This window comes from Phyllobates terribilis, unplaced genomic scaffold (genome assembly GCF_046119375.1).
Source record: "Phyllobates terribilis strain yellow unplaced genomic scaffold, ASM4611937v1 Scaffold_11__3_contigs__length_659146591, whole genome shotgun sequence".
Taxonomy (NCBI): Eukaryota; Metazoa; Chordata; class Amphibia; order Anura; family Dendrobatidae; genus Phyllobates; species Phyllobates terribilis.
This window is the reverse complement of record NW_027362771.1, coordinates 346,167,773-346,183,596: the sequence shown is the minus strand read 5'-3', so window position 1 is coordinate 346,183,596 and position 15,824 is coordinate 346,167,773. Positions and strand designations below refer to the sequence as shown.

General features: G+C 43.1%; 1 protein-coding gene across 1 annotated transcript in view; it reads left to right on the top strand.

Moving 5' to 3' along the window:
- The first annotated feature begins 7,140 nt into the window (after positions 1-7,140).
- Positions 7,141-15,824, top strand: part of CPEB1 (cytoplasmic polyadenylation element binding protein 1) — a 39,797-nt gene continuing 31,113 nt past the window's right edge. Inside the window, exons 1-2 of the mRNA XM_073650794.1 lie at positions 7,141-7,282; positions 15,256-15,433. Of these exons, the coding sequence (XP_073506895.1) occupies positions 7,211-7,282; positions 15,256-15,433 (250 nt within the window). The 5' untranslated portion in view covers positions 7,141-7,210. The remainder of the gene's footprint in view (positions 7,283-15,255; positions 15,434-15,824) is intronic.

The following is a 15,824-nucleotide window of genomic DNA, read 5'->3' as shown; positions in this document are numbered from 1 at the left end:
TCTTGTGCCCCATCACTGCCATGCCTCCTGACAGAACATGTGCAGAAAGGCCCCTGAAATTAAGAAAACCAGTTCATGCCACCTCAAATACATATAATTTGTTACTGGGCACATTTGCACCTTCCTTTTGGGATCTTTTTTTTTTTTTTTAAATAAATTATATTCTGGAATGGTGCAACTAATCTAAGTTCCCTGCACTTGCTATTATATTTATCTGCTGCCATCTTCATCTTTTATCAGCGCTCATCGGTCTCCAGCAACTTGTGACCTCTCCAGTGTTTGGAGTAATCAGTTACATCTCAAGTCTGAGAACCACAATGATGCTCTCATAGATGTACACTGAGCACTTGCACCCATTACCTATGACTTCTGGTCAGGTAGAAGTGGGATTACAAGATGGCAGGAAAGGAGCAGCGCTGAAGGTGACTGCTGGTAAATATAAGGCTCGGGGTAAAGGAACTTAAATTAGCAGCACTTAAACTTAAAAAAAAAAAAAAAAGTTGGAGGTGTGCTTTAATGGATGCAAATGAGTGTTTTTTTTTTTTTTTTCAGAATCTTAAGTGTACAAATGGATCATAAAAATGTAAATGAAAAGATTTGTTGGCCCCATAAGGAGCTGTCTGTATCTAATTTCTGCTAACACTCAATAGGGTAGACTTATTAAAGGGGCTGTCACACTTCTGGGCCCTGCATCTATCTAGGGAGCAGTCGCTGTCATGCAATGTTGTGAATGGAGAAGTGTGCTTTAGTAATTTTTGGTGTTCTAGAAATTGAGATCTGTGCAATGGGGCAAAGATAAATGCAGAACCTTTATTTGACTTTTCCCATCAATATGCTATAAATGTCAAGTGGGGTATCCCTTATAATATGCCCTTAAATTTAAAGGGCATAGAACCAGGATGAGATGGGCAGAAGATGCACCAAATGTATAACTGGTGCATCTTGTTGGATTTCATGAATCTTGTTACGGTTCCTTGAGCAGCCATCTGGTTGTCTTAAGTTAAAGCGATGTTGTAGCTATAGCTTGCACTTAAACTTTTTTTGTGTTGTCAAATCTCGCTGCGTGCCCACGATGCGTTTTTTTAAGCATTTCCGCAGCGGCAGAAACGCTTAAACGCATGGCAGAAGGCCTGCCATGTTCCCCCAATGATCAGCATGTGCTGTGCACATGCTGTGGAAATTTCCGGTGCCGATTATCATTACGGGGAAAAACGCAGCACTACAAATTATTTTCCGAAAGTGCTGCGTTTTCGCCGCCATTGACTTGCATTAGAACGCATGCATTGCACTTCACTAGATAAGGACATGCGTAATGCACACGTTCCAGGTCTAGAGGAGAGGAGACTCTCGTCCGGACCTGGGTACCATAGAAACTGTAAAAAAATTAAATAAATGTTATGTTTACCTTCGGACGGCCCCCGCTGCACTCCTCTCATGCCAGCAAATCGCGATGGACTGAAGGACCTGTGCTGACATCATAGTCATGTGACTGGTCACGCGACGTTGATGTCAGCAGGTCCCTCAGTGTACCGCAGCCGGGACGGAGGGAAAAGACTGTGGGGCCATCGGAAGGTAAGTATAGATTTATTTTTTTACATTCTTTCGGTCACAGTATATAAATCCATGCCGGTTGCATGGATTTATATAGTGTGACCAAATTGACAAGCACTTTGCAAGTGATGCTAAAATCTCTTGGAAAGCGCTTGTCAACCCGCATGCGGAAATGCATGTGAACGCTTCACTTCCACATGTCCCTGGCAGGAAAACGCATGTACAATCCGCATGCGTTTTTTTTGCCAGGGAAATGCCGAAACGCTCAGGAAAAAATCCGGAGCATTTCTGCATCGTGGGCACATGGCCTAACTGTAAAATGAAGTCAGGCCTTCATGAGACAAGCCATGATTATGATCGCCAGCAAAAATGGGTGATGGAGACTAAAGACACTAGACCTCTACCACTGGAGTGGCAATGAAGGGATTTAAAGGTGATGTATGGTTCCCTCCCAAAGCCTTTGAAATGGAGCCACAGCTGGACTCTCTTCAAACCACACTAAGCATGTGTGCTGTCAGTGTAGAATAATCGCATATATTATAAAGTAGTTTTTGCAAACCTGAAGTCTTCACTGGCATGTCAATTGAGCATAACAAACAGATCTACAGAGTGTATGAGATCTCTGCATTGAATCTAATGTCTGACACATCAGTCACATCTCTATTGATATATACAGCTGTATTAGAACTAACATCGCTGCCAGGTGACTGCTTTCGGTTAACTTGTAATACGAAATATAACATATATTTGTATCACACCTGTCAGCAGGGCTGTGGAGTCGGTATAAAATAGACTGACTCCTAAAACATGGAATAAATTGGGTACAGTAGTTCAATGCAGTTTGTGGGGAATATTTTTTTCATAAGAATTTGGGAAAGTTATGAAATGTCCTATTCCTGATCTAAGGGTTGAGATGAATTTATGCTGCAGTAAAGTTATCACTTAAATATATGCCATGTATGAGGGAGTCGGAGTCATGTAAATTGAGTCTGAGTCGGAGGTTTGTCTTACCGACTCCACAGCCCTGCCTGTTGGGTACCCCTGTGCCCCCAGAACCACCAGTAGTTGTCTTATGTAAATACAAACAGATCTTTCAAAAAAGTAGTTCTAAAGTCTGTTATATGTAAATTATACCTTTGACTAGTTGATAGGGGCGTTTTGGCATATTATAATGTCATCATGCCCACAGGAGCATTAGAAGTCCTGCATCCTTGCCAGCGCTGTACAAACCTTGCACATGCGTGTGGCTTTTCCCTCACTGCATTCATCCTCTAAGGCTATGTGCGCACGATCAGGATTTGAATCAGAAATGTCCTGTGTTTCTGAATCTCCTTGGCAGGAAAAACGCATGTGGAAATTCTGTGCTTTTTTTTTTTTGTGCATTTTTGGAGCTGAATAGTTATTTGCTTAAACCCTTGGATTACCTTCAGAACTGGGGTGAGTATATTGGTTAATTTTAAATGATTAAAGAAGGTCTTTTGTATTTCAAATGGAGTAAACACTTTATTTAACTCTTTACTTTACAAGGTGTCAGACCTTTTCATGAACAAACCTAATTAATCAATCGAAAGAGCTAGGTGTCAGCTAGTCCCATTCACCCAATCTTCATTAGCATTTCTATTCATGTAATTTATGTGGTAGCTATTTTTGGCCTGGGAAGGTGCCATTTGCAAACATGGTCCCTGGCTATAATTAACAGCTCACAGCTGGTTCCTTAGCAGCTACGTCTGACCTCCTCCCCCAATCACCATTCAACAGCACTTTGGACGCAGTGTATTTTTGTTGTGTCCAAAACGTAATGTCCTAATGCTGCATTTTTGATGTTGGAACATGTGAATCCACCGCATATAGTGACACTTCAATCAGTCAATCTGCAGTGAAGACTGGCGTGTCCGCTACAGAAATTGACATGCTGCAGTGTTTATACAGTGTCAAACCCGATGCGTCCAGATGTTACAGCATAGTGGATGGGATCTCTAGAAATCTCATGTCCATTATGCGTGCATCAGAGGTTGAGGATCACCCATGGGCACTTTTTTAAGTTACACTCTATCCGAAGCCATCATTCTTCTGGAAAAAACACAACCATATCCACAATCTGTCCGCAGTCAATGACAGTCCATGTGCAGCCAACAATTGTCCCATGGCGATCCGGGTCACTTCTACAGCAGTGACATCAGCAATCACTGTCACTGCTGTTGAAGACAGCCATGTAAAATCACTCATGTCAGTATACATGCTGCTGCAGGAGATCACTGGGGCTGATTGCTCCCAAGGTGAACCACTGGGGCTATTCTTGAGAATGTTCCCACAGGGAGGTCACATGAGCTGATCGCTGATGTCACCGCAGGTCCTGGCAGCGCAGTACACTGCTGGGAGCGAGCGCTCTCCCGCAGTGTACTGCTGGCCGCCGGGAGCCTCGCATCACGGCTGGGGACCAGGAGGACACGGGGCCACCGGTCAGGTGAGGTATAGGGTGTGTGTGTTTTTTTTTTTTTTGTTTTTTGTTTTTTTTTATACACCGCACGCTGGGCAGAAGAGACTACTGCTCCTCTGTTATCAGCGGGAGCGGCTGTCGGATGAGAGGCGTTATAGTCCTCCTCTCCTGACCCAGGTACCACCCGCACTGCGTTTCTGGCGTTCATGATGTCACATGACTCAATGACATCATGGCAGGTCCTTCACAACACCGAGACCCATACAGAAGACCAGACGGAGGGGAGGAAACACCGGGAGGACATCGGCAGGTAAGTATTTTTATTTTAATCTTTTTTTTTAATTTTACAGCTACCATGCTACCTGGGTCTGGAGTAGAGTCGCCTCTCCTCCAGACCTGGGTACCATCCACAAATTGAACCGTGTGATATCTGCATGTGCAGATGCAGTGCTGCGGATCTCGCGTGGTCCAATGCAAGCCAATGGCGGCGATAACGCTGCATGTCTGCAAAATTAATGGACATGCTGCAGATTTTTCCGCAATGATAATCCGCAGCGGAAGTTTCCGCAGCATGTTCACAGCACATGCGGATTATCATTGGGGACCATGGGGCACGTATTACCAAGCGTTTTTTCTGCGGAAATTCCGTGGCAAAAAAACGCATAGTGGGCATGCATCATAACAGTTGTTGAAGAGATGTCTGCTGCTAAAACTCTGGCATTGACATGGTCTCTAATCTGAGCTGCTGTTAACCTGCGATTTCTGAGGCTGGTGACTCGGATAAACTTATCCTCAGAAGCAGAGGTGACTCTTGGTCTTCCTTTCCTGGGGTGGTCCTCATGTGAGCCAGTTTCTTTGTAGCTCTTGATGGTTTTTGCAACTGCACTTGGGGACGCATTCAAAGCTTGCCTAATTTTTCGGACTGACTGACCTTCATTTCTTAAAAGTAATGATGGCCACTCGTTTTTCTTTACTTAGCTGCTTTTTTCTTGCCATAATACAAATTCTAACAGTCTATTCAGTAGGACTATCAGCTGTGTATCCACCAGACTTCTGCACAACACAACTGATAGTCCCAACCCCATTTATAAGGCAAGAAATCCCACTTATTAAACCTGACAGGGCACACCTGTGAAGTGAAAACCATTTCTGGTGACTACCTCTTGAAGCTCATCAAGAGAATGCCAAGAGTGTGTAAAGCAGTCATCAAAGCAAAAGGTGGCTACTTTGAAGAACCTAGAATATAAGATATATTTTCAGTTGTTTCACACTTTTTTTAAGTATATAATTCCACATGTGTTACTTCATAGTTTTACTTCATAGTTTTGATGCCTTCAGTGTGAATGTACAATTTTCATAGTTATGAAAATACAGAAATTTCTTTAAATGAGAAGGTGTCCAAACTTTTGGTCTGTACTATATAACAGACTTTAGAAACTTTTTCTAAAGATCTGTTTGTGTAATATAGGGCCTGATAGGCAGGGTATTTACATATGCAGACACAACTGTTGGTGGTTCTAGTGGCATGGGGGACCTGACAGGTTCCCTTTAAACTTTCACTGTTTGCAGATTCAAGTCCCCTATTAAATACAGTAATCGTCTGGTCACTTATACTATACATGGCAGTTCCTCAGCACTGCTATGTATAGAGAAAATCACAATGTCATGGGAAAGCTAGCTTTAACAAGATTCCTTATGGCAGGCACAGGGGTGGGGTGTGTGGAATTACTCGCCCACCTGCTGGTGTTTAAATTCTGCTGTTAAGGGCACATGATGGTTGATTAAATCTGCCAGGAAAGATGCAAGTCTGCATCAGTCAGGGAGCCAGAATGATGTAACAGTATGTCATGTCAGTACAGGGTTAATTCACCAAATGGCACATTGTCTTTTCAAGAAGCACTCCAATCAATTTTTACTGTCTTAAAATATTGCACTGTACTTAAAATTACTACCCTTTGTTTCCCTTCTACCCAGTTAGAAAAGAGTGATTAGTTCTGATACCACATGATTAAAAACTGTCTGAATCGTTCAAAGCTCTATGTAGAAACAGGAAGTCCTTCCCTGCATATCACTGCAGAAGTCCCTGGCAATGGGAGGAGGAGCTGGGGCAGGGGAAAGACTTCCTGTTTCTATTAGAGCTTATAGGAATTCAGCCAGTCTCTTTATAATCACATGTCACTGACCTAATGGGGGGGTAAAAGAATTAACTGAGTAGAAGGGCAAAATGAGCAATTGTAAGTACAGTGCTACACATAATTGCAATATATTAAGATGCTAAACTTTGATAGCAGTGCTCTTGTCACTGTGTTTAATTGCTGTCTGCTCCTTTTTCTCAGGTTTCTTGACTCTGGTACAGTGTAACTTGCCTCTCTGGAGTTTCAGGGGTGAACATAAGTGCATTAGCATAGTATGGAGTCTACACTTTTTGCCTGGTGTCTTTGTTGAAATTAATACCAGCCATAGTGCAGTTATAAAGGAAACCTGTCAATAGGATCCCTCTTTCATCCAACACCCGCATGTCCATAACATACAAATCAATTCAATAATTTTGCCAATCCCTTTTTCATGACACTGCAGATGTTGTTTTCCTATCACACCCAAGCTTCATCCACCCCTGGAATCATGCATTTGCTCAGCTGTTGTGACTTAACTGTTTCAGGCTGTAGCTTGTGTTGGTTTTTGTTAATGCTTTTTAAGTGATTTGTGGTAAAAATAAACTTGTTTCGAAATAGGCAATTTTGGAATCTTGTCAAAGCTGGTGGTGGATTAGAGGGAATATCCTGGTGACGGATGCAAAGTTTAGTTACTAAAGTGTATATGGCAACATACTATGAATAACATTCCCTTGTTTTAGTCTTTAAATACTGACATCTTGTCATTGCATGACATGTCCATTGCTGTATAAGGAGCACTGCTCTATAGCTTCCATAAGCAGCTGGTTCAGCTGTACATGTGATATTATTCCTTGCAGTATCTTGATGTATCCAGAATTTGCTAGATTTCTTTGCTGTAGTGGATTACTTGCTATAAACCTTTTCACACTCGTCTATAATGGGCTGGGTGTTGCTCAGATCTATAGTACTAGCAACTAATGTATTGAGGATGACCATAATGTCTGTCCACCTAATTTGTATTGGAGCTTGAAGTGCACGCAGACCCTGCCCAGTCATGGAGATGAAGCATGAGGTTTCTCACTGAGGGAGGTGCTTTGTGCAGGCATTGATGCCACTAGTTGCTCCTCATGCTGGCATTGGATTCATCTGCAGCAGCAATAGTGACTCAGTGAGACCAGAGGTAGGTCTGATTTACATTGTGATGGTCTGTCTTGCATCAATATTGCTCTGATGTTTACAGGGGTCTAACACTAACATAATGCCAACCTAGTCGGAGCAATATCTGAAATGTAAGGGTGAGATGCTGTTTTAATCTGCAGTGATGTTGCTTTTGTAAATTGCACTGTGCCTTTTTGCAGTTTGTGCTGTATCATGGCATCTAATTTTAGGGACTTGTTTTTCATATACCCTGCATTAGTGCACCAGAGCCAGTTTTTATTAAACATTCTATAGATTGTACACTTCTATGCAATGCAGGAATACTAAAATCCCATGAGCTAAGTAGCTAATCTGCTGCTACTGGCAACTTCTGGATTGCTTTATAAGGTATATGGAAGATCTTTGTTGTACCTTATGGAAAAAAATGCATTGAGAAAATCTATATGTAAACAAGCATTTATTGTAGTCTTCCTACAGCTTGGTCTTCTAGGATTTTGTGGATTTTCACTCTTGGTCCAAAAGCATCAGTTAAAGTAAAATCAAAACTATTTTTAATGTTGTTCCTTGACGGGGTTTTCCAAAAGTTCTGATTTACTAAAACTGTCTTTTTGGTGAGGGTTCTTCTGACCTGAAGGACCTATGAAGACCCTTCCAGAGTTGTCCCTATACTTGTCTGTAGTTAAAGGTGTGTCAAGAATTGTGGATAGTGACTGCAGACCTGTGAATCCTCACAGTACACCGGTACTCTCAGGCGCTGGGAGTTGGTGGTGATGTGACCGCAGGTATGCAACTTGCATACTTGCTGCCCCATACCAACTAAATTTGCTCAGTCTCTCTCAATTCGCTTGTATTGAGCAAGACAGCACAAGTCTAGTTGTAATGTGACTGCATGTATGTAAATAGCATAGATGCAGTCACACAACTACATGCCCTCTGGCTTGTACAACCCCCAGAAGTCCACTAGTGAAATTCAGTTACCTGTTCTAGTCACAAGATACATATATTTTGTGCCTGCTGGAAAGCTTTGCTTAACCCCTTCACCCCTCTCCCCAAGGCTGTTTGCACCTTAATGACCAGGGCAGTTTTTTTTTTTTTTTAAATTCTGACCAGTGTCACTTTATGTGGCCAACTCTGGAACGCTTCAACGGAACCCACTGATTCTGAGATTGTTTTTGACACATTGTACTTCATGATGGTAGTAAAATGTATTTGATGTGACTTGCGTTTATTTGTGGGGTATGGACTTTTGGCAAAGCTTGCAAACTTTGAATTCTTATGCGCTTACATTTCCCACAGGTCTACTTTACATCAGCACAATTTGATATATTTTTTTTCTCTTTTCCAGAAGTTAAAGGGTTAAAAGTTGACTAGCAGTTTCTCATTTTTACAATTTCCTAAACTTTTTTAGGGACCACATCACACTTTAAGTGACTTTGAGGGGGTCTATATGGCAGAAAATACCCAAAAGTGACACAATTCTAGTCTGCACCCCTCAAACTTCTTGAAAGTGGTTTTGAGAACCTTATTAACCCTTCAGGTGCTTCACAGGAATTAATGGAACGTGAAAGGGGGGAAAAAAAAAGTAAACCTTTTTAACTTTTTTTTTTCTCCCCTCCCCCCCCCACACACACACAAGGTTAACAGGAAAAGACCACAATTTGTAAGTCCATTTTCTCCTGAACATGCCAATACCTCATATATGGGGGGAAACCACTGTTTGGGTGCAGGACTCAAATGAGAAGGAGCACCATTTGACTTTCTGAATGCAAAATTTGCTGGAATAACTAGCGGATGCCATGTTGCTTTTGGAGAACCCCTGATGTGCCTAAACAGTGTAAACTAGACCCCTCAAGGAACTTGTATTCAACCAAAGATCCAGATCTTCATAAACATGACAGGGACATGACAACTAGGGAAAAATTGCCCCCATATAGGCCAAACCAGTCACATTTATTAACTGAAGGTAAACACAGGTATCGCTCTATTGCAAAAGACAATATTTAGTTTACCAATCATTATAAATCAACATCAAATAAGATGCTGCAGCTCCAACACCAGAGAAAATGAGTATACACTCTGAAAATCCTGTAGGTGTAATATAAGGTGCAGGTGCAGATCCTCATAACTCCATACCAATGCTTGGTGCAATAAATATTGGAGTAATGGGGATAAGAGACCTATACCATAAGATATAGCAGGCCTACTAATCGTGGCAAGCCAGATACATACAATGCAGGTAAAGCTACCTAGTAATTCAGCTGCCACTAAAGTAAAGATGTAGTGTCCACCCCAACACCATTTTGCCAACACTTCTTCCAGATGCCCCCATTAGTGACTGGCTTGGCCTATATGGGGGCAATTTTTTTCCCCTAGTTGTCATGTCTCTCCTACATAGGTGTGGTGGTGGTGGTGTGTGGTTTTTTTTTTTTTTTTTTTGTTTTTAAACAAAGTATATACTAACCAAATTTTATTAAGAGTATCTCTTCTTGATCCTGACTGCCAAGTTTATGCAGATCTGGATCTTTGAATATTAATTTTGAAGTGTCCAGCAATGGATTATTATTATTATAGGACATTTAGTGATCCCTCAAGGAACTTGTCTAAATGTGGTGTGAGCACTCTGAACCCCAAGGTGCTTCACGGAAGCTTAGAATGTAGAGCTGTGAAAATAAAAATCATTTTTCCACAAAAACGATCTTTTAGCCCCAAACTTTATTTTCATAAGGGTAACAGGAGAAATTAAACCCCAAAGGTAGTTGTGCAATTTCTCCTTAGTATGCTAATGCCCCATATGTGGAGGAAAACCACTGGGTGCACGACATGAAAGGAAAGGAGTGACATTTTGGAATGCAGACTTTGATGTAATGGTCTGCGGGTGTTATGTTGTGTTTGGAGAGCACCTTGTGTGCCTAAACAGTGGAAAACTAGTGTTGAGCAAGCACTAAAATGCTCGAAGCTCGGGCCAAGCTCACCGTGATACTCGGGTGCCCGAGCAACAAGCCCAATGTTAGTCTATGGGAGACCCAAGCATTTTTGCAGCAGCACCCACGGCAGTCTGTAGGAAGCCTAAAAAGTGCCCCAAACTATAGTGACAGTGCTCAAATGACATGGGGACAGCATGGGCATCGCCCCAGGAAGAATTTCTGACCCCAGGTCACTGCTGTCAACAACGTGGTCAGAAGTATTAATCCACTTTTACCGGCTCACAATAAAACACTCAAACAAAACAAATGGTTTTCCTGTGAAATATGTTAAGGAGCTCTTTTCCAGGGTAAAGACTTGTGTATAAGGTAAAATAAATAACCAAAAACAAAAATACTCCTCCACACCTTGGGCTATGTTCACAAGTAGCATTTTTTTTATGCGTTTTTGCACTTTTGTATTGCTTTCAACCGTGACAAATGCATTCACCGGGAAATGTCATTTTAACATTTTACAACCTTATCTGGCCATGTGCTGTGGGACAGATGCATACAGTGCTGAAAAGACATGGGAACAGCATGGGGAAGACCCCTGGAAGCATCTGACACCAAGGTAGGTCACTGCCTAAAAGTGTGCCCATCAGAAGTGATCCTTGCCGCATCAGAAGATGCAGACTTGCAACTATCCCTGTGCCAGTCCTTGTCCCAGGGCAGTGTTCAATTGTACCTCCCCCATTCCTTGCAATGCAAGCGCAAGTATGTGGCCTGCCACCCACCCACCCCCAGGCTGCAATACCATACTGCTAGCTTGCACTTGAAATGGGGCCTTTTAGTTTGGAGGAGGCTGAAGCTGGCCACTACCTCATGGCTGCTTTGGCAGCAAGGTATCCATACTCAGTCGCCCGGCGGTCGGGTGTCCACGCTCTGTCCCCAGCCGTCTGGGGGTGGCCGGGTGTCCATAAACAGTCCCCAGCTGCCCCTATTTCTCCTGTCACCTTCCCACACTTCTTAGCCTGGCCTGCTTTAGGGCAGCATTGGACGAGCCCACCAGATAACCAAACTCCTCTGGTGGGCCCTGGCTTCTCCATCAGGGGAGTTGAGTGCCAAGGTGAGGAGCATGATGATGATAGAAGTTAGCATCTGCTTTGTTTTCTTGGAATGCAAGCACATGTATGTAGTAGCGGCTAGGCCTGAGGTCAGCATTTTGGTGCATATCCTACCTCCTCCGAGGCTTTCTGGATGTTTTCCTGCTACTATCCCAGTTCTGACTCCCGTTAAAACAAAGCTTCAGGTGGTGGAAAGGAGAGAGTGCAGGAGGAACAGGGACCATTCACATCAATATCAGGCCAGTCAACCACATATGTCTTGTAGGATATGTTTCTGTACCAAAAGGAGCAGTTCGGCTACACAATTATAGGGCATGCAGTGAGTGCAATGCCTACCAAAAATTGAGGCACTCCAATGCCCCTTGGCAGTGACATATAGGTCAGAGGGCCTTAACTAAACAGTTTTTTCCATTTATAGCAACTGGGTCTCCTGTACACTGTTGGCCTAAGCAGTAAATGAAAGGCTTTCCAAAAATTGAGGAACTGCAATGCCCCTTGTAACAGATGTGGATTACAGCATACTAAAAACCTTCTCCCCATTATTGGGGAGTTGGTCTCACTTGGTGTTCGCCAATGCATTGAAAAGCAAAAGCTGACTAAAATTAGGAGGAAATGCAATGCCTGTTAAGGTTAATTGCACAATCTGACTGAAAGGGGGGGTGGTGGAAGGATTTAGATGAAAAAAAGGATTTTTCCTGGCCCCTGAGACCGGGGGATAAGACAAGCAATTTGACCAACAGGAGCACACAGGACTGTAATGCAGCATTTGCTGGTATAACCACTGTGTCTACTATACAGCCTGCCTGATATCTGGGATGTATATTAGTCCTGAGAAGGACTGTTTTTGATTTGGCAGGCTTTAGAGACCCTACACTAACTATTTTGGAGTATAAATCTCTCCCTAGCTCAGCAGCACTGACCCTACACTGGCTGATCTGGAGCGACTGTCCAAGATGGTGGCGCCCGGTTTTAAATACTTGCGGTGACGCTGTGCGGCCAGCCAATCACTAATGCCCACAAACAACACGGCTGCGGCATTACAGTGACTGGCTGGTAATCCCTGCATGTTCATTGGCTCTGTAAAGAGCGCCAAACGTGCAGGGCGGAGACCCGAGCTCCGGCCCGAGTAACCCGGAAGTGCTCGCCAAACATCCCGAGTAACGAGCAGTGTCGAGCATGCTAGCTCAACACTATGGAAAACTCCTTCCCACCCTATATTAGACTTGATCTAGTGTCCTGGCGTGTAAATTGTCTAGAGTACATCAGGTTGGCATATGTGAGTTATGTAGTGTAAGTGAGAAATGAATTTGGTAGTCCATGGATGTGTGGTACAGTCTGAAGTATTCTCTTATACATAGACCAGGTGTGTAGGTGTTGCATTGATAAGTGGTGTCCATGCATATCCCCGTTCTTTAAGACTTGGCACCACCAGAAGTGTGCTGAACACATGACACATCAGTGATCAACAACGGCTGTACTACTGGTGCACAGATGTGATTCTTTTCTAATCGAAATTATTTTTTTACACTTTTTTGAATATATAAAAAAAAAAAACTGTAGGCTTGTCGGTATTAGTCACTGATCAGCACTCAACAGCTGTAGGACGCACATACAGATATGGTGCAAAAGGGGAGAAAAGTGGGGAAGGGTTTGGGAAAGTCTTTGCCAAAAACACAGGTGCTAATCAGTGGTGTGCATCTGATTTGCAGCTGTAGGACTCGCACAGGTGGTGGTTTAGACAGGGACAAAAGTCCTAAAAACAGCAGGCATGAGTGCGGATCAGTGACTTGCGTCACTGATCAGTGCTCGGCAGCTGCAGGATGCACAGAAAAGAGAACCTGCCAAAAAATCAAGCCATCAAATACTGATCAGCGCTTGGCGGAGGGGGGAGTTTTGGTGGATTAGGAAGGTCTGGAAATCTTCAGCAGCAACACTAGCAGTGGTGGCATAGGCTTTAAAGTCTGTGGCACCACAAGGCACAGCAGATCTGTGACCGCTCTCCTCACATCTGGAATGAGGAAGCAGAGCGGTTAGAGTTCAGACCGCATCTGAGCGCTCTAATTGGTGCGATCGATGTTATCGTCAATTGCACCAATCAGAGCTGGCCCTGGTGACTCTCGCATTGCCAGGCATCAGCCTATGATCGATGCTCTTACAGCACCAATCGTAGGCTGGGCATCTGCCTTCTACTTTAACTCTAACAGTGTCCAAATGTGCAGCTAAGGAAGACTCTGGTGTAGGGCCTGAGCTGGTCCATTGTAAAGATTTGCCAGACTTACAAATATCACAGCTATAAGAATCTGTCATTCTATGGCTTGCATAATGCCATATGGGCAATAGACCTGTCATGGCATGCATCTGGAGTGGTGGGCAGGGTTGCCAACTGTCCAGAAATTCCAGGACAACCTTTAAAATGGGTAACTTTTTTGCCTTGTCTGTAAAGTAAATTTTTCTTATTTTTGAATGTTAACTTTGTACAGATTATATTGACTAATCAACTTTCAATTCAGTGAATGTAGCTGGAGTCTTCATTTGCAAATTTTGGGCTATAGACATGTCACTTATGTATTATGGTTTTCCAATGTGTCTGTAAAGGGCTGTCCAGAAAAAAACATTAAGTTGGCAACACTCAATGGTAATATGTGGGCATGTATCCTACAGACCAGATGTCAGTCTGACTGATGGGACACCCTATGAGCCCACTCCTACTCGCTGTTGTGATGCCTCTGACTAGTAGGCCCAGTGCAACATTTGTGCACTGCTACAATGCCAGGCTTCAAAAATCGGAGGTGCAGGGATTTGACAAAGTGGTTTACAGGGCTCCAGTCCTGTTGCTGCTACACCAGGGTCCTGCAAATAGATGTTCATTAAAGGGAATGTCTTAATATATCTAATATATATATATATTTTTTTTTTATCTCTTACAATGGGACTAGATGCTTGCCGTAAACCCTCATTCAGCTGTCTGTAATGCAGGGATGTGAGTCTTTACTATTGCATCTGCAAAGCGCAGAGATGTGTTTTGCAGGCGCAGCAGTAAAGCCTCATTCAGATGTCCATGAATTAGACTTCTAAATTTAACCTTTTATGCTGACATAGCAAAGCTTAGTCAGTGTTAGGCTGTGTGCCCACGATGCAGAAATGGTCCAGATTTTTTTCCTGAGCGTTTCTGCATCTCCTTGGTAGAAAAACGCATGTGGATTTTACATGCGTTTTTCCTTCCAGGGATAAGTGGAAGTGAAGCATTTTTCACATGCATTTCCGCATGCAGGTTGTCGTGCTTTCCAACCGATTTTTAGCATCACTTGGAAAGTGCTTGACAACTTGGTCACACTATATAAATCCATGCAAACGGCATGGATTTATATAGTGACCGTAAAAGAATGATAAATAAATATTATACTTGCCTTCTGATGGCCCCCGGTCTCCATAGTTATCTGTCCTGGCTTACCGGCAGCTCGCGATAGTCTAAAAGGACCTGCCATGACACCATTTAGTCATGTGATGAGTCGCGCGAACATGGGGAACATTGCAGACCTTCTACCAAGCGTTTTTATGCGTTTCCACAGCGGAATTGCCGCACATCACACCTGGCATCCACCGCGCGCTCTCCCTCTCATTCCTCGTCACGGTCACGCCTCACTAGACCTGACATCAGAGTTTGGCACGTGATGCCTGTGAGCAGCCCGCGATGGCACCGCTCAGAGGCAGAAAAGGCACCGCAAGGTATTTACAGAAACACTTCTGGGCCCTGGGGGGATACATTGGTGGGGGTGTTCATATGACATAGTGGACAACTTCTTTAATTTTCTCCTGGTAGCATTTGGGCAATTAATGGGCAACTTTTGACTTGGTATCTTTCAAACTGTTCAGTAAAAGGAATTGAATGAGCTTTCAAAGGATAACCTGTGGGTTTTGTTTAAAATGTATATATTAACTAAATTGACAAGTCTTTGCTTTTACTACAGAAGGATGATCTAGGGAGAAGTAAGGATTGCTGGGGATGCCCTACCGACACTCCAGCGCTTTCTACATGCAGCAATGCTGACATCTTCCGTAGGATAAACGCCATGCTGGATAATTCCCTGGACTTCACTGGTGTCTGTACTACCCCCAATGCCAAGGGTAAATGTGACCATCTTCAAGGTATACCTCTGTCTAATCCATTTCCAAACTTTGACTCTCTTAAATAACAAAAATCTAGTTTTGTTTGCATGCTTTCCAGAAAATGCAACCATAGCTTTTTTTTTTAAACGTGCTGCCTAGCTTTATGGAACACTTCTTCTTGTAAGTTGGACAATTGGCCTATGCAAGTCTTATTGTACCAATTGTCTTAAGTGTTCATAAAAAAACCTCGCTGATTTATTGGTTTGATAATGTCATCTGTAAACCAGCAAGCAGCAAACTGTTTTGACTGTATTTCAGAGTAGGGCAAGGAGCAGTGGATTTGAGTGATGTGGCATCCTGTACTCTGTAGAATGCTTCTGGTTCATTTCATAGTAATGTGACCATGTCAAACTGGCTTACAGAAACCTTT